This window comes from Pseudoliparis swirei, chromosome 12 (genome assembly GCF_029220125.1).
Source record: "Pseudoliparis swirei isolate HS2019 ecotype Mariana Trench chromosome 12, NWPU_hadal_v1, whole genome shotgun sequence".
NCBI lineage: Eukaryota > Metazoa > Chordata > Actinopteri > Perciformes > Liparidae > Pseudoliparis > Pseudoliparis swirei.
The window spans coordinates 19,719,242-19,738,805 of record NC_079399.1 but is presented as its reverse complement, the minus strand read 5'-3'; the positions used below and the strand labels follow the sequence as shown (position 1 = coordinate 19,738,805).

The 19,564-nt window shown below is 43.8% G+C and overlaps 1 protein-coding gene across 6 annotated transcripts in view; it reads left to right on the top strand.

Moving 5' to 3' along the window:
* Nucleotides 1-19,564, top strand: part of cnih3 (cornichon family AMPA receptor auxiliary protein 3) — a 155,871-nt gene that overhangs the window by 18,624 nt on the left and 117,683 nt on the right. For all 6 annotated transcript variants that reach the window (XM_056427778.1, XM_056427773.1, XM_056427774.1 and 3 more), the window contains exon 2: nucleotides 11,527-11,595. In XM_056427778.1, the coding sequence (XP_056283753.1) occupies nucleotides 11,527-11,595 (69 nt within the window). The remainder of the gene's footprint in view (nucleotides 1-11,526; nucleotides 11,596-19,564) is intronic.

Genomic DNA, 19,564 nt, shown 5'->3' with positions numbered 1-19,564 from the left:
GTCGCCGTCGCGGCAGCTCCGCGGAGATTGTGCGCTCTTTTAGTTTTTGTGTTTATTTTTAATATTTTCTTTGCCACAAACACATCGGCACTAACAACATACGACCGCAGCACACTTTTGGACATAAACTTTTGCGCAAAACAAGGGTTTTTGTCCACTTTTTCCATCGATCCAGCGTGACCGGCAGAGATCGTACGAGCGAACCACAACAACAGCAGTGGAGCCGCTACTACGGGGAGACGACGAAAACATCGAGGGAAACGGAGCGGAATTCGGAACAGACTGAGAGTTCAAGCCCACCGTCCACCTTTGCCCAGCATCCTTCTTGCTAACGTCCAGTCTCTGGAAAATAAGATGGATGATTTTAGGGCAAGGATCAGATTCCAACGGGACATGCGGGATTGTAACATCTTTTGTCTGACGGAAACTTGGCTGACCCGCTGGTGCGGATCGAGTCATATGTCCAACCGAGTCCTTCTCTGCTTCCCGTGCAGACAGAACGGAAGAGTCTGGTAAATCTAAGGGTGGAGGGTCTGCTTCATGACAAACAACATGTGGTGCGACCCCAAGAACATTAAGACTCTTTCTCGTTCCTGCTCGCCGAACCTGGAACATCTGACGATCTCATGCCGTCCATTCTACCTTCCCCGGGAGTTCAGCTCGGTCATCACCACAGCCGTCTACATTCCACCACAAGCGGACACCTCGTAGCACTATCGGACCTACATGATGTGTTATGTCGGCATCAGAACAAGTATCACGTCACGGCTGTGGTGGTGGCTGGGGACTTTAACAAGGCAAACCTAAAAAAAGTCATGCCGAACTTTCACCAGCACATTACGTGTGCTACCAGAGGGGAAAGAACGTTGGACCACTGCTATACGCCATTCAAGAGAGGCTACAAGGCTGTCTCTCTCCCTCCGTTAGGGAAATCAGACCATGCCGCCATTTTTCTGCTTCCGGAGTATAAACAAAGGATCGCGCGGGAAGCGGTAGTGACGAGGAACGTAATGCGGTGGTCTGACCAATCAGAGGCTGAGCTACAGGACGCTCTGCGTGTCGTCGACTGGGACATGATCCAATCCAGTTCCAGTGACGTCAGCGAGTTTGCGGAAGTAGCAATGAGCCTCATAGCAACGCTAACGGACACCATCGTCCCCACGGTAAAAGTTAGGGTCTTTCCTAATCAAAAGCCGTGGGTTGATAGATCCATCCGTGAAGCTGTGAACGCCCGTACTGCTGCCTATAACTCCGGTCTTGTATCCGGCAACATGGACGAGTACAAGGCAGCGGTCTATGGACTGAGGAGGGCGGTGAAGGACGCCAAAAGAAGGTACCGAGACAGAGTGGAATCACAGATGGAGCAGCGCGACACCAGGCGCCTATGGCAGGGGCTACGGACTATCACAAACTACCAGAGCAGACCCCGCGCAATGGTGAGTGCCGACGCATCCCTAGCGGACGACCTGAACTCATTTTATGCACGGTTTGAGGCTAGCAACAACAGCGCTAGCTCGCCGGCTAACAACAACACCGTTAGCGTAGCCGAGGTGAGTTCTACCGCTGGGGATGAACACACACTCTCTGTGACCGAGCACAGTGTGAGGAGGGCTCTGTTGAGGGTGAACACCAGGAAAGCTGCAGGTCCAGATGGCATATCTGGGCGAGTACTGAAGACCTGTGCTAACCAGCTAGCTCCAGTGTTCACCACAATATTCAACCTCTCGCTGGCTGAGGCCGAGGTCCCGCCTGCTTCAAGAGATCCACTATTGTCCCTGTGCCCAAGAATGCTTCTCCAGCATGTATGAATGACTACCGACCGGTGGCCCTCACCTCGGTGGTCATGAAATGCTTTGAGAGGCTTATAAAGGACTACATCTGCGCCTTCCTCCTTCCTCCATGGACCCGCTGCAGTTTGCTTATCGCCCAAACAGATCCACAGATGATGCTGTCTCCCAGGTACTGCACACCACACTCTCTCATCTGGACAGCCAGAGGGGGGGCTATGTGAGACTACTGTTCATTGATTATAGTTCAGCTTTCAACACCATAGTCCCCACCAGACTGGCCGGCAAGCTGATTGAGCTGGGACTGAACACCCCCCTGTGTGCTTGGATCCTGGACTTCCTGACCGCCAGGCCACAGGTGGTCAGGGTGGGCAGACACACCTCCAAATCCCTCACCCTGAACACAGGATCCCCCCAGGGTTGCGTCCTCAACCCCCTACTGTACTCCCTGTACACACATGACTGTGTGGCCAGGTTCAACTCCAATACCATCATCAAGTTTGCGGATGACACAGTGGTGGTGGGCCTGATCTCCGACGACGAGAGGGCCTACCTGGAGGAAGTTGCTGATCTGTCACTCTGGTGCCAGGACAACAGCCTCATCATGAATGTCACCAAAACTAAGGAGCTGATTGTGGACTTTAGGAAGGTACAACAACAGAGGACGTACTCACCACTGGGGATTAACGTGACTACTGTGGAGAGGGTGAGCGGGTATAAATACCTGGGAGTCCACATCACCGAGGATCTGACATGGTCAACGAACACAGACACTCTGGTGAGAAAGGCAAGGCAGCGCCTCTACCACCTCAGGCAGCTGAGGAAATTTAAAGTTTCCCAGAGGATCCTTCAGTCCTTCTACTCTGGAGCTGTAGAGAGCGTCCTGACAGGAAGCATCACAGCCTGGTTTGGCAACTGCTCCGCTCAGGACAGGAAGGCTCTGCAGAGAGTAGTGCGTTCGGCTGAGCGCACTATTGGAACTACACTCACCACCCTGCAGGACTTGTACACCAGGAGGTGCAGAACCAGAGCCGGCAGGATCATGAAGGATCCTCACCACCCCAACAACAGACTGTTTCAGCTGCTGCGGTCAGGCAGGCGCCTCCGTAGTCACGCTGCAAGAACAGAGAGACTGAGACGGAGTTTCTTTCCTCAGGCCATCAGGATTGTGAACTCCGACCTCACCAGGACCCCCACATAGACCCACACAACTGCCCCTCTTAGGCACACACACACACACACACACACACACACACTTACTGTAAATATTGTGTTGTTTTTTATTTGTAAATAGTGTGTACTTGTTGCCCTTGCACATTCCTGCTGAGCATTGCCACTTTCATTTCACTGCACACCCTGTGTGTGTATGTGACAAATAAAACATCTTGAATCTTGAATCTTGAATCTTGAAGCCACCCTGGGACCGAGACGAACAGGGTTTACATACACAGGCAGGCGGAGGTGATTGGACAACGGGGAACGAGACACAGGTGAACACAATGAGGGCAGGACCAGCAATCACACAGAAGGAAACAATCAGGGCCAGGGCAGACAATCACAGGGAGACAGACGACACAAGGACTTCAAAACAAGACACAAAACGAGACACAAACTCCAGATCATGACATTATCGGGTTCTAAATTGTGTATAAGAGGTTGAGGAATGATTATTTAAAAAATTAACCCATGGTGAGTAGGTTTAAAATACCAATGAATAATTGAACCAAGATTTGAAATAATTAAAGTGCCCTTTGTAGTCTTTCACATCAGTGTAGTTTACTTTTGATTGTTGACGTGGCTTTCAATCTTGTTATTTCCATGTGAAAGTCTTCAAGGTTGCAAGCAGAAAAAAAGCATGTTTTTGGTTGATTATATTTGCAACTGACTAAAAGAAAATAACATTAAGCACACATTCACATCAACACACTGGAACCCAACAAATTAGGATACATCAATTTTTTCTTTTCTTACACACACACATACAGAGAGCGAGGTGTGAGTACTGCAGCAGCTACAGTCTACATGGAAACATACCGCTTAGGCTGACTTTGGTATGCCAAGCGAGGAGCAGAGGATGCCAGTGGGTTTGCTGCTGCTTCCGGCCAACATTGATTTCAAAGCGATCTGTTAAAATGAACTGCCACATCCAAATAGAAATGGAATTGCAAAAGCAGGACTCACGGCCATTGCCAGCAGATCTGCAGCAGGAATCACCCTCTGGGCATGTGACAGACTGAAGTTGCGGCCCTACTGTCTGCAACTTCAGGGCAAGTGTTGCTTCTGATGATCATGACTGAATAACTGCCTAAGATAAACGGAAGGATTTCTGTTTTTGGAAAGATCTTCCCTATAATATGATTATAATTTGGTAATTTTAGCCATCAATTGGTAATAAAAACAATTATCAATTGAGCCAATTCTCTGCTCTGGTTTCAGGAGAAGGACCTAGTTACCGTAATCATAGCAAATTGATTTCCCTCAAAATTTCCCACTCCATTACTCTTGGTCTGACCCATCCCCTCTGATAAGGTTGTGGATCTTCGAGCTGGGGCCTCGAGGTAAAGCTCCCAATCAGAGTCAATCAACCCATTGCTTATCTCTGTCCATTGGCTTTGGGTTGTGAATGAAAGAATGAGATAATGGATTCCAGGGGTTTTGTAGGGTGGCTGGTTGGAACCACTCTTCAGTTGGCCAGTTGAGGTGATTCAGACTTATTGTCCTAACACTCATTGTTAATTGGGTCATAACCAGTGCCGGCTGGTGACATTTTGGGGGTGGGGGTGGGGGGGGGGCAGATGGGCGACACGCTTTAAATAGCACTCAACAATGAGAAGAAAAGAGGTTTTGAGTAGATTATTGTAAAAAACAAAGCTTTATTTCAAGAAAAGACCGTGCTCAACACTGTCCAATAACAACTATAAACACACTGTAACTTTGGGCATGAGAGGTTCAAAGCAGAATGCTTTAAGATACATTGGGTTGGGTTTCAGAGGTTTGCAAAATAAAAGAGTTTCACCCTCACATGAAAGAGGTTCAGAGCAGAATAGTCAGAATGAGATGCAGCACATTGTACATTGGGTGTTTGACAGAGTAGACCCCACTACGTGTAAAGAAAAGTAGCCCTCCTCTCTTTAAAGTTGGCAAACTTCTCAATAACTCTGGTTAAAGTCAATCATGTCTGTAACCAGCCTGTTTCCATTATTCTTGAGGGAATGTGTCTGTTTTTCAGAACTTCTTCGTTGTGTTTTCGATGCCAGTTCGGTCTCCTTCTGCTGCTCTGCTCTGCAAACAGGGTTAGCTTCATGCTGTTAGCTAGATAACTGCGGCAAGATTCGTGCTTTACACTTGTCTCAAGCTCTTTAGATCCCTCACCCCGTTGTAGGGATGGGAATCGAGAACCGGTTCTGTTTTAGAACCGGTTCCCAGTGAACCAATTGTTTGGGATCGTCAGCCAAATTCTTTAACGGTTCTGCTAACGGTCCTCTGTGGCGTTGCGCATGCGCAAACTTTTTTAGTTTCTTCAGACTTCAGCAAACATGGCAACTAGGCAGAAGCGTTCTAAAGTGTGGCTCTTTCAGACAACAAAATGACAACTACGCCACTTGTAACGTGTGTAAAAAGTCTATTTCGTCGAAGGGAGGAAATTAGGGCTGTCAGCGTTAACGCGTTAATCTATGCGATTAATTTGGCCGCGTTAACGCACTAAAATATTTTAACGCAATTAACGCAACTTTGTTTACTTCCGGTGTGCCTTGAAGTGTTTACACTCAAACCGAGTGTAAAACCGCGGCAGTACGGTTTAACACTGTTTCCGTTTAAAAACATTTTATTTCTCCGCGAAAATAAGGAGCAGAAATCAGTTTAAACTCGTGGATGAATCAGTCGGGTTTCCTCCTGCTCCTCCTTCCTCCCATCTGCTCCTCTGATACACAGAGGAACGGAGGGACGACGTGTCGGGTGACGCGGGGCGGAAATAACTCGTCACACGAAACCTTCACCATGATTGGTCAATCCGATTGTCTGTCAACATTTTGGGAAAAAAACAACCAATGAACACTCAGTAAATCACAAAGGACCTCCCACCTCACAGGTGAAGCTCTATAGCAGCCTGTCAGTCAGAGGACAGAGAACACGGCACCAGGACAACTGAGCCTCATTGAATAGAGCTGAGATTGTTCTGGAATGTTTGATGTATAACACGTGGGTATGTGTCATATGCAAACGCCTTTAAAAGGTGAATTTACATTTTTTTGTAAAATGTATAAAATGAGCCCAGCCTCCAGAGGGTGAACGTGACATATTTGAATGTCAGTCAGTTACCAAGGCCACTGGTTCTGCTGTTCAGTGTTAAGGATGACAGGACCAATGGGGTCTCAATATACTTTTTATTTTTTTACTAATCTGATGTTTCACTGAAGAAACAATTTATCATCCACAATATTAAATACCTCGCTGGCACTTTATAGGTTGGAGCCTCTTTGAAAACACAGCTCTGTGTGAAGTTTGGTCTTTAAAAAGAATGAACTTTTAACTTTTAATTGCGAATAATCACGATTAATGAATTTCAAAATGTGCGATTAATTAGTTAATTTTTTTTAATCGATTGACAGCCCTAGAGGAAATACAACAAAAATGAATACGCATTTGAACACAGCATGGAATTAAATTACAGGAATGTCATGTGTTCAATGCATGCAGCAGCTCAGCTAACGTCGGCGCTTCATCTCTTTCTGTCCAAGGTAAACTCCTCAAAAGTGATCACAACCACTCACTGTGTGAAGCAATTTGCCTTTATTGTGTGTAGTCGATCAAGTTATCTTCTGTCCCTTCGTTTGAAGCATACATTTTAGCTCCGGCATTGGTCTCCCATTATTGATCACTTCACGTTTGGATTGAAAGTCCAGTTTTGAGAAATGTTTGATCGTAACGGTGTTAATTATCGGAGGTCGTGTGTTATCAGCAAACGTTCGCATTATTGTGTTAACCCATTATTAAACTGAGCATATCGATTTTTAATCCATTATTAAATTTAGCATATAGCTACACTAGCTTAGCTATATAATCTTCCATTTTCAGCCCCCTACATTGAGGCAGAGGTCGTGTTTGCCTCCCCTCTTAATGTGGCTTTATGTCAGCTCAGCAAATTCAGCGATTTTGTTAGTGCCATTTGTATCATTGTGTAAACCAGCTTTCACTATATAAATAATCTCCATTGCCATCCAATTTAGCTGATGACGTTCAGAGTCAGACCGGTTCAGAGGCTGGTAGTCTGTCTGGGTCACAGGCTACAGCTAGCACGTCTTGTACACCTCCTCATATCTTTGTGTTCAGGCATCCTCCACCCCATCTGAGAGAGTTCTCCACGGCTGGAGACACTAAGTCCTGAGAGATCGCGTATCCTCCCGGAGAAAACAGATATGCTTGTTTTTCTGCACAAGAATGGTTGATGATCCATACAATTGATGGTTGCACACTTGGTATTTGCCACTGCTAGTTTCATTTTTGGCAGCTCAGTTCATATACCCTTTTAAAAAAAAGGAAGGAGCACTGTAATTTCTAGGAACATGTTTAAATTAAACAGAATACATTTTATTTAAGTTATGTAAGTTTTATTTTAAGTTCAAGAGGAATATGTATAAATGTTTTTGGTTATTTAAAAAAATGTGTATGTATACATACTGTATATGGTGTGTGCAGCATTATAGAAAATTATATAAAAGAAAATTAATGTAAATAAACCCGTTTGTGCTCTTTTTTTCACCCCTTGCCCAATAAGAATCGATAAAAGAATCGATAAGGAATCGAATCGATAAGCAGGAATCGATAAGGCATCGGAATCGTTAAAATCGTATCAATTCTCATCCCTACCCCGTTGTAGTCCAGAGAGTTTCAGTCCCAGGACTTTGGAACAACAGACAGGGGAAACTAAACAGCGCATTACTCACTGAGCCTCCAGCTAACCAGCTCCGGTTAGCAACCTGCTCGCGTAGCTCCGTGCAGCTCTCTGGGCTGAGGGAACGATACCGGTCTCTGATTTGCCGAATAGTCGAGTCACGTGAAATAAGAAACGATGTCATTGGCCAGGGCGCACATTTTTGTGCCCCAAGATTCACATTTCATCCGCCAATGAGAAGCCGTCCTTGCCGAAACGACCGTGAAATGTTTGCTCGCTGCCGCACACACACGTTGGGCCGGCGCCCCGAAAATGGGGCGGGGCTTCTCTCAGTGATGAGTGGCGATATATTATTTATGTCACATTTAACTTAATTCAATTCAATTCAGTTTATTTGTATAGCCCAATTTCACAAATTACAAATTTGTCTCGGAGTGCTTTACAATCTGTACACATAGACATCCCTGCCCCAAAACCTCACATCGGACCAGGAAAAACTCCCAAATAACCCTTCAGGGGGGAAAAAAAGGGAAGAAACCTTCAGGAGAGCAACAGAGGAGGATCCCTCTCCAGGATGGACAGATGCAATAGATGTAATGTGTACAGAAGGACAGATTTAGAGTTAAAATACATTCAATGAATATGACAGAGTGTATGAATAGTTCATAGTAGGCATATTCCACGATGGAGACCTCCACGATCCATCAGGCAGATGGCGGTGGGGAGGATGAGTGGGCGGAGTCTCAACAGTGGGCGGAGTCTCAACAGGACAGTGGCGTAGTCAGGAGCAGGAATTCCACGACCCAGACCTCGATGATCCATCAGGCAGATAGGATCTATGCTGTCTCATAGGGTCCGATGACCCCATGAGACGTGAAGTCAAAAGGACACCGGGGAGAAAGCAGAGTTAGTAACGTGTGATTGAGAGATGAAAATTCATCCTTAAGGAGAGAAAAAAGAGGAGATAGGTACTCAGTGCATCCTAAAACATCCCCCGGCAGCTATAAGCCTATAGCAGCATATCAAGGGGCTGGACCAGGGCAAACCTGATTCAGCCCTAACTATAAGCTCTGTCAAAGAGGAAAGTCTTCAGTCTACTCTTAAACGAGGTGACTGTGTCTGCCTCCCGGACTGAAATTGGAAGCTGGTTCCATAAAAGAGGAGCTTGATAACTAAAGGCTCTGGCTCCCATTCTACTTTTTAAGACTCTAGGAACTATAAGTAGTCCCGCATTTAGTGAGCGTAGCTCTCTAGTGGGGCAATATGGTACTACAAGCTCCTTAAGATATGATGGTGCATCACCAATCAAGGCTTTGTACGTTAAGAGAAGAATTTTAAAAGTGATTCTTGATTTTACTGGGAGCCAGTGCAACTTAAGTGGTTGTTGACAGGCTGACGGTCTCCCACACACATTTAGCGCGTCAACACGGTATATTTGCTATTTAAATGATTTGGTATATAATGTTTTTTGACAGGATATAGAATATTTTGTTCTTCTTTTTTTTTCATCTCAACAATTTAAGAGGGGCGGCGCCCTAGTGCCCTCTATGGACGCACCGCCACTGGTCATAACACTTTATTTTAATCAGTAGGACAATGTAGGATATTACCACAGATAGTGTTTTAAAACAAACAGACAATGGCTTATCGTGGTGACTTTAAAGTTAATTGTGAATATTGCCACATGCGTGACTTGAAACAGCCGGTCTATCAAGGTAGACATGTGAAACATAGCGCAAACGATACAATAATTATCATACAAGAAAGAACAGGCTCATGTAATATAGCTATGTTTTACATTATTTATACAGGGATCTTGTGCTTTGTAATTACCTTATTTAAGATTGATTGATTTTCAGTTCTTCACAAAATAGGGTGTTCAATGAAAAAAAATGAAAAATTACCAATTTGATGATTAATGGGAATGGCAATTTTTGGGCCAGAACAATGGTTGACATATTTCCCTATGGTCCAATGCCTAGTCGGCAATTACTTTGGAGTGCTATCACACTAAGTGAAGGAACTGATGGCTCAAAAGACAAGAGCATGAGAGATGGAGTGTTTGTGCCGCACTTCTCTTGGCGTGTGTCTGTGGAGCGTGTTCCTGATTGATATTTGTGTGTGTGAGTGCATGTATGTGAGGAGCAACCCAAGGGAGGCTAACATTCTGTAACAGAGCGAGGCAATGATTCAGGATCACTGTTAGGCTTCATTGGGAAATAACATGTGAAGAGCTTCCTGTCAGTGTGGGGGAGAGCTCATGGAAATAACCCCAGATTGGTGTGAACCTCTACCATCTCTCTCTGATGTTAATTCCCCATAGTGGGGCTAGCACACACATTCACATGCACTAACGCCTATGCCGCTGTCTCCCCTGTTTCTACCTCATATGCATGAATCACACACTCAAACAATAATCCATATTTTCTTACTCTGCACACACTCGTGCTGCTCTCACATTGTACAGTTCCCCATGGTGCACACACACTAGAGACACAGTGGAGTGCATATGCGACTACACTGACTGACAACACTTGTATCTCCTCCTGCAATGTCACACACACTCACATCCCTCTTGAGACCTAACTAGTCAAGCGATGACAGCTGTCTTTGTAGTGCAATTTCCTCCATTGCACTGCCAATGGAACTGTTGTGTATTCTATGTGCTGTTCGTCATTACTCCGGCATTGTCATTTCTTGTAGCTGTCCCACAATACAGCAGTGGGTGGGCGGCAGGATCAAATGAATTCAAGAGGTCCTGATCCTCCAAGTCTCTTGCATGGAAATGTTGTGCCTCTGGGCAGGTTTTGGTCCAGCATTTTTAATTAGAGTCCATCGTGCTAATGCTGATGAGGGCGAAGAGATGATTCTGAAATGGAGGGTGTGATTGTGTGAAATGGGGGGATGGGGGAGGTTTGGCCTGATGTTGCAGCATGTGTAACTGTTACCAGTGAGCGACGAGACTTTACCCCACTCAGTATTGCTCCAAAATGTCTAAATAATTCTTTATGTTGTGTGTTCCTGATTTTTTTTGTTGACAAAGACCAAACTTGTTTGAAAGGCTAAACTTGATCCTGAAGGCACAGCGCAACAGATTGGACGAAACGGTTAAACAACAAGAGCTGGAATGTTCAATAAATCAGTTGGCATAACATCGAAGGATAAGGCTGCGGTCTTTTGATAAGATATACTTTATTGTCAAGCAGGAAAATGTGTCTCGGGCTCCAAGCCGCTGCATCACAATCCACATCACGCATAGAACATGGATCATAGATCGCAGATCAAAAAAAGACTAAATGCCAGTATTGCCGTTTCTCTCTGCTTCCTGACTCTACTCCAACCACAATGCAAAGACTCAGTGATGGGTCAAACAGTATTATCTAAAAAATATAAAAAGGATTGGCTTGTCCCTGCATTAAAAACCGTTAACTATCAGACGTGTTAATGGTAAACCAAGATGGTTACTCACAGAGTGGCTGGAATGTTCGTTTGTCTTTTATTATTTCCTTACATTAAAAAAAAATATTTCCCAACAAATAATAGGGCCACCGTAGTTTTTAGCAAACCATTAAGCCTGCACACAGTACAAATATACAATAATGTGGCTTGAGTATTAGTGTCAGCAGAACGGTGCACATGGTATTATGTATCTGGCTGGGTTATGTTTAGTGTAATTCAACGAAGGGAGAACGGCCTGTAATGCATTTGGAATGTTGCATTGCTGCTCTTGAGGCACACAGGAGGCTTTTGATGAAGATGGGGAAGAAGATGTGCTTTCAGATGGCGACATTTTGTTCTGTATCACTGTTTCCACAGTGCTCACATCTTCCCCTTTCTCCCTCTCAGATAACAGCCTTCGATGAGCTCCAGACTGACTTCAAGGTGCCGATCGATCAGGGCAATCCACTTCATGCGGTAGGTTTGCGCTCCCTTCTGTAAACATTTTCTTTGTATTATTGTTCATCCTGAGTGTCTATATATTCCTCTCCGTTCTTTCTTCTTTAATGTTTCATCAAGTGGTTGGCAACATACTAGTTATGTATGGCTTCCTCTCCTCACTTCCTGGCTCAAAAGCAAACTCCTATTTTAGGACTCAGGGCCAAACCATCAATATGAATGATCTTTTAAACTGACATGCTTGAATCCAAATATAAATAAAATAAAAGTGACAAGCCACATCATAAGATAAACATGGCATTTACAAATGATTACCGGTCCCAAAGCCAGCCATTACCAACGGCCTACCAAACCATCAATCCATTGATTTGTATCCGCTTAATTCGGGGTTGGGTCGCGGGGGAAGCAGACCTACCCAGACTTTCCTTTCACCCGCAACACTTTCCAGCTCATTCTGGGGGATCCCGAGGTGTTCTTAGGCCGGCTGGGAGATATAATCCCTCCAGCGTGTCCTGGGTCTTCCCCGGGGTCTCCTCCCAGTTGGACTTGCCTGGAAAACCTCTAATTGGAGGCGTCCAGGAGGCATCCGAATTAGATGCCTGAACCACCTCAGCTGACTCTTTTCGACGCAAAGGAGTAGCGGCTCTACTCTAAGCTCCCTCCTGCTGTCCGAGCTCCTTACCCTATCTCTAAGGCTGAGCCCGGCCAACCTACGGAGGAAACTCATTTCGTCTGCTTGTATGTTCTTTCGGTCAACACCCAGAGTTCGTGACCATAGGTGAGATTTTGAAGGTAGACCGACCAGTAAATTGAGAACTTTGCCTTTCGGCTCAGCTCCCTCTTCACCAAGATGGTGCGGCTGCAGCAGTAAAACAAGCGCTGCACTGGATCCGCCTGACGATCTCCCGCTCCATCATACCCTCACTCGTCAAGACACCAAGATACTTGAACTCCTTCGCTTGGGGTAGGCACACTGTCCAAACCATAAATCATCATAACTGTATTTCTAGAACCAGTTCTACAATAAATATTCTTAATACTTGTCTAAATATTATGTTCCCATGAAACTAAACGGTATTCTCACCTGTGCTTCGAGAGAAACAGATTTAAACACCTGGTTACATTTCAAAACATAAAATGCAAAGACAACGACTTGGTTATGTTTGGTGAATACATTGTGGTTTGTTGTATTATTTGTTTGAAATAAATGTAATTTGGTTTCCACAAACAAAGCATACTTGTGCTACACAGTCTGGTGTGGTTGCTATCGCTGCCTTAAAGGGGCCAGCAGCTCATACTTTTCCCTTCAGTTTATCCCTATTTAAAAGGCCTTTTCAGGTTAATGCAGGGATTTAGGCTTTTGGTGGTTCTGTATATCCAGAGGGCTATTTAAATTAAACATGTATTTTGTCTTACTGAATATTAATTCCTAACAACAATCGATTCACAGGTTAATACGCTGGATTATGCATGCATCCTCTGTTCTCCGAGGCCGTCTGGTAGACAAATTGGACGTGCATTGAATATTAACAAATTAATGGATAATAGAATGCTGTGCTTTTAAACTGTAATGAGCTGCATTAATGGATTCGACACATCAATATATGCTCGTGCAATAAGAGCTATACTTTAACAAACTGAGTTTGTTTTCCCTCCAACACCCCGCCCGTTTCATTTCACTCCCTCTCAAACATTTCTCACAGCAAAGAAACAGGATAACATGTTGCGCTTCATCACTTCATCTCAAAATTGCCACAGCAGCAATCAGGAGAAGTTGTGGAGAAAAATGAAATGTACATTAGCGTTTGGCCAGTGGGGGCAGGTCACCCCTGGTGAAGTTGTTTAAGGATTTGCCCCAGCCCTCTAAGACCCCGTTTACACGATGGGAAAACGCCTATATTTTCATGCGTTTTGGCCTTTCATTTACACAAAAACTGAGGTTTTATCACGGAAAACGATCATTTCTAAAAACTCCGGCCAAAGTGGAGATTTCTGAAAACTCTGTTTTTGTGTTTACGTGTGAACTAAGTCAAACGGAGTTTTAGGTTGTCAAACGTCACAGTATGCAACTAAAAATGCTTCACGTCATGTGAGCGTCCTATGTTTACAGTTAGTTTGCTTAGGTGCGCCCGAGTTATTTCCTCCTTGACATGAGGATACTCCTCGGAGGTCTCGGACGGGTACTGTTCTAAGAACAATGGCAACATATCCCTATATTTAGTTTGGCATGATTCCCAATCCACATTATTGAGTGCTTTATTTGCCTTATAATCTAAGGCGACTCGAAGCAGCAGCTCCACTTCGCTGTCTGTCCATACAAATGAACCTCGCGCCATATTTACTCTCTAAAGGAAAAGGAAGTTGGTCGTGTTTTTCGTAGTTGTTGTTGGTTTTGAGAATTCTGATTGGTTTTGCATGTCTTTATCCTTCTCGTTACACTGCCGACTACAGGTTTGGCATAGTTATGATGGCGCCCGGGGGCGTATTTATGCGGGTTCATATAAACAGAAACTTTTTTGAAAACGACCTTGTGTGTACGACATTATTTTTGAAAACGGAGGGGCAGAAATATTCGTTTCTGTAAATACCCGGCTATGTGTAAATGTGGCCTGACACTTCATATCATCTGTTAATAATAAACATGATCCTTTCTTCATCTAACTGGTCTCCTTCTGATTGAAATCTTTTACATTAGTTGAAAAGCACAGCTTTTTTCCCCCTCAAAATTATAAACCAGTTTTAACCTCTTCTTTTTCATTGCTACTGCAATGTGGCTTAAAAGTGATGGAGTCATCAATCAAAATACCCAAATATTTATAAGAGACAACAACTTCTATTTCACTTCCTTCAAGAGTGTATTTAGAACAAGTCAGTTGAAATGGTGTATTTTGAACAACATTAAACGCTTTTTGCAAGAGATCCATGACCTGCAGAAGAGTTGTCACAAAGTAATATATCACTGTCATCAGCATAAAAGTGACTTTTTAGCTTCCACCACATTTTGGTCTTGATTATTTATATAAAACAGGAAATAAAAGTGGACCTAATACAGAGCCTTGTGGCACACCTTTACAGACGGTTGCAATATCAGAGGATAGACCCTCATCTGATGCACTGAGACCTATTCAAAAGGTAACTCGTAAACCAAGCGATTGCGTGAGTTGAGGACCCAGTGATCCACCGGCCCGCTGTGATTCCTGCTACCACTGACCATGAGGTCTGTGACCTGTAGCCGCCGGATATACACCCTGGTGAATTTGATTCAACTGGATCCCGCAGCCCACTTCAATATTTCTAACTTGAACAAGCTGCAGGCATGAAAACGGGTCAGGGGTGAAAAAGGTGAGGAGGATAGGTCCTCCATTCTGACACCAAGTCAGTGATCGGGCCTTATAATAATAGTAATAGTGTATAATATGGTCATTCATGAACCAACTTCCTTTTTTGTTGTTGGCGTGAACAAGTCTTCAAGTCTTGTGCTCTGCTGAGCCTTGAGTCTGTTCCTCGAGTCTGTTCTGCCTCTACCTGGTTGTCACGATCTTCTATACCATACCTGCCATAAATATCATGATACTGATACAATACCATAAAAACAGTATACCATAAAGACGATACTGGTATATTTATCTATAATAGTAATAAATAAAATATCTGTATGGTTCACTTTTTACCAACTTTTTCAACACTTAAATGGCAGTAATATTAGTATTAATACAGCCAGATATGAATGAAACGACATGGAGCCATCATAGCATTGATTATACACTATGAGGCCGTTCTGTATCTGGCAAGAGGATACAGAGTTCATCAGGATGAGCAGCTGTAGAGTTACAGAACTTTACAGACTGAACTTAAACATTTCACTTCTGACATCTTTTTTTATTTTTATTTTTAAAGCCGAAAATTCCGCCACTTAACGCGACTAGCTGTGAGCGCTGCGCAGTGTGCGCAGACAGCTTGACATGGAGCAGCGCGTGCGCTCTGATCCTGCGCTCTTTTAATTAAGTATCAATACTAAAAATATGCTAAATCACATCGTTTTTAACGTACGGGTACTTTGTTAGTATCGCTACACCGTGCAGCGTGACAGCAGCAGATGTAGCGGACTAACATTCAAGCTAACCTAAACCACCAAACGCTGAAGACATCTTGACGCTGATTGGCCAAGACGCGACACGTCCCATCAAAGATGTTTTATTGCGAAGAGCACCACTCCACATTTTCTCCGTGTCCCACTCCAATCTCATAAACGCCGGCCAGCCAATTGACACCCCCCCCCCCTACCCGAAAACAAAAACTTCTTAATCAACACGATTCACGTAAGTCACCTATTTTGGTTTCAAAACGGCGAATTTCGCCGAAAGGTGAGGGATTCTCATGCCTGAAGCTGACAGAACAGATTTCCTCCCTTTAATATTATATAAGATTTTACTTTATTCATCCCCACAGTGATTTTTTTATTTTTTACAAATATTAAATAAAATAGCAGGACATTACATTTAATAATTTTAATAATTAAGGAAATGTAAAAAAGAGTATGCAGTAAAGTATAAAGTGACAGCGCTGCACGGTTGGTTGATGTTCAATTTGAGGAGGATTTGGCCAGAGGTGATTTATTGAAGTCTAATTTTAGTGGCAGGCTGTTATGATCTGGAGTGTTTCCTGTTTTATTTTGAAGTCCCTGTCTCGTTTCCTCTGTTTCCCTGCTCTTCCTACCCTGTGATTGTCTGTTTCAATCCTGATTGTTTCCAGCCACGCCCTGATTGTCTCCACCTGTGTCTCCACCTGTGTCTCGTTCCCCAGTGTATTTAGTCTGTGTCTTCCTGCTTGTTCTTGGTCTGATCGTTTTTGTTCCTGTCCATTTTTTGTCCATGTTCCTGCTCGATCCAATTGAATAAACCTTGTTTTTGAGAACTCTTCCTGCTGCTCTTGGGTCCAAACTTTGTCACCACACGACAGACTAAAACTGTCACTGTGAATAAGCAGCACTAGCCTGTTCCTGGCATGGTTAGCCACTAGTTTGCCAGCTAAAACACCAGCAAGCTGCTCGCACAACCCGTTTCATGAGGACCTCTGAATCAACTTTAAAGCGTGCCAGTTGCTGGTGTAATGAGATGCGTGTCTGTTAAATCAACAAAACACACTGGCATTCATGGTGGAGACGCACATACGTGTTTGTGCATTTACATGCTTCGATTCTTATACGCTATAAAAAAATGAGACAGCGACGTCAGTCGTATTGTCACACAGATCACTCAAGTGCAGAAGAAGTAAATCCAGATGTGCTGCGATGAAGAAGTCTGTGTCCTCATTCCCCACAGTACTTGTGGCATGTTGCCCAGCGTGAATGTTGCGCACATGCGTGCTGCAGGAATACGTGCACATGCTTGCTTTGTTACGAAGGGATGAAGCTGGAGCCGGGAGCAGCGATCATATTATCTGAGTCTAAAATCAGATTGAGGATGGAGATGAAGGGGAAATAGTAGCAACATAAATATTTAAAAAAACTTTCATGAATGTGAATTATAGTTTTGATTAGCGCAAGTGACTGATGTTCATCTCACCGAGGACACAAGCGGTGACAGCTTCTGTAGCCCCATCACACGGTTTAGATGGTGATTACGTTCACATCAACGCTACAGACATTTTCATATTTAAATAATTATAATAAATACGAGAATATTTGTATCGTTAACAATTTTGTTTCACATTTAGTCATGATATCATACAAATAATGCCCCAGTGGAATAGATTGGACACATCTACATTGTGAAACAGTATCTGCACCTACGCGCGATGAAGTTAGGTCTCCGTTAACTCGATCGGTGCTCGCTTTCCACTTTGACCGAGTCTGAAGTTGCTTTTGTGTTGCCTTTGGAGTCTGTCGATTGTGCGCGTCTCCCAGTTGCATGCCCTTATAAGGAGCTGGTGGGGCGATTCTGTATGCAAATCCAGGTGCACAAGTTCTATTTAAGAATCCTCATTCGAGGTAGCACAGCTGAGAACACTTCGGCAGTGTAAGAACCCATTTGTAGGCGTTCATGAATCAGGCAGAGATCTTTTATGACTTTGGTCTTCCGAAGTCCGTAAGAAAACATTTCAGAAGACACTTCAGAAAATGTTCCAGAATGAGGCCCGATGTGTTTCTGAATTTATTAAAATTAGATCTTGGAGGTCAACATCCGTTGGCGACCATTGCTGTATAGCAGTGGTCACCAACCTTTTTGAGCCCAAGATCCCTGACCTCCGCCTTCATGACCGGCAAGATCTACCTATTGAGGCGTTGAGAGAAAACGACGGTCCAGACTGGACTTACAACTTTTTATTTGGCCTAATTGTCATTTTGGTCCAGCGTTCAAATTGATGTGACCAGGAACACAGAATTTAAGTGTAATATAACAAGTAAGATATTTGTTAACCGCACACAATATGAACAAGAAAAAACACATTTGCAATGAGCAGCTGGATGAACTACCAATATAAATGTTGTATTTATTTACATTACAGCACAACACTGACAACATGATCAGTCAGTGCAACTCATGTAAGTTCAGCTCTCATCATAATGCCATCAAGCCATGTGACTCCAGTCAGTGTTATGGGAGTGACTGAACTCTGTCTGTGAGCTTGTAGTTAGTTCATAATCACAGACAGCCAGTCTGAGGCAGTCTGTCAGCTGTCTGTCAGTAATCCAGCCCCTGGTCTTTGATTTGGTGATTTTCTCAACTCCACTGACGAGTTTTTCGGGGCAAAATTGGTATTCATGAAAGTTTTCTCATCTGGGATTGGTTCTGAACTCAGACCGTTGGTGATTACGTTCACATCAGCTCTAAAGACATCCTCAGATTTAAATAATTTTCATAATAATAAATATGAGAATCACCATTTGTGACTCCTGCATCTGTCCCTTTTCAAATAATAGAATAAATGCAATTGCAATCACTTTCAAGTAAACCAGATTGCTCTATCAGACAAGAAAAAAAGCTCAATGTTGAGCTTTTGTTTTGAAGGACAACAGCAGAAAAGCCCAACTCACGGAGGTAAGACCTGGCAAGTCGCCAAGAATCTCGGCTGTCGCGCAGGCGTAACCTGTTAATGCCGTAACGTAAACATGTACACGAAGGTACAGGCATTTCAACATTTATTTATTGATGACTTAGTTTTATGTCGGTGTACTTTGAGCTTGTGTAATATGTGAAGTTATCAATAAAGGTCTTTCTGCATTTCCCCTGCGCCTCACCTATAGTGGTACGTTCCCCTCTTTCGGGGCGCACAGCTGACAACACGGCTGTGTAAGCGAACCCGTTTTCAGGCGTTCATGAATCAGGCGGAGATGTTTTCTGACCTCAATCTTCCAGTCAGAAAGAAAACATTTCAGAAGACACCTCAGAAAATGTTCGAAAACAAGGAACAATGTGTTTCTTAATTTATTTTCATTTTATTTTGGAGATCGACAGGGAACGTCTCCGAGATCGACCGGTCGATCGCGATCGACGGGTTGGCGACCACTGCTGTATAGTGATATGGGTGTTAAAGGATGAGGTCATATCAAGGACATAGGGAGGGTTTCAATTATGTGTTTTTGAAGAACATAAAAGACTGTACAGGCTGCAGCAATCTGTAATCCACCACTATGAATTTCAAATTGTATATTTCTGCCGTTCCTCCCCCTGATCACATATTCCTTTTTTCGCCCGTCATGATGCTGCCCGTACATTGCACTTCAAAAGTCTTCTCAGCTGACATCTCCTTGTGATTGGAAACTTTTGAAATAATGAAATGTTAAAAGGATGTGCAATATATTTCCCAATTTTTTCCCCATGCTTCCTTCCGTTGTTTCTTGTGAAATGAGGTAACGTCCCACGAGGCGTTTTGGGGAGATGAGAGTGAAAGTCGTAATATTGTAGTCTGCAACATACACACTCGTTTTTAATCGCACAGTGGGGACGACTGACTGGAAGCAGCCTGGTGGGATCCACCATTTCTG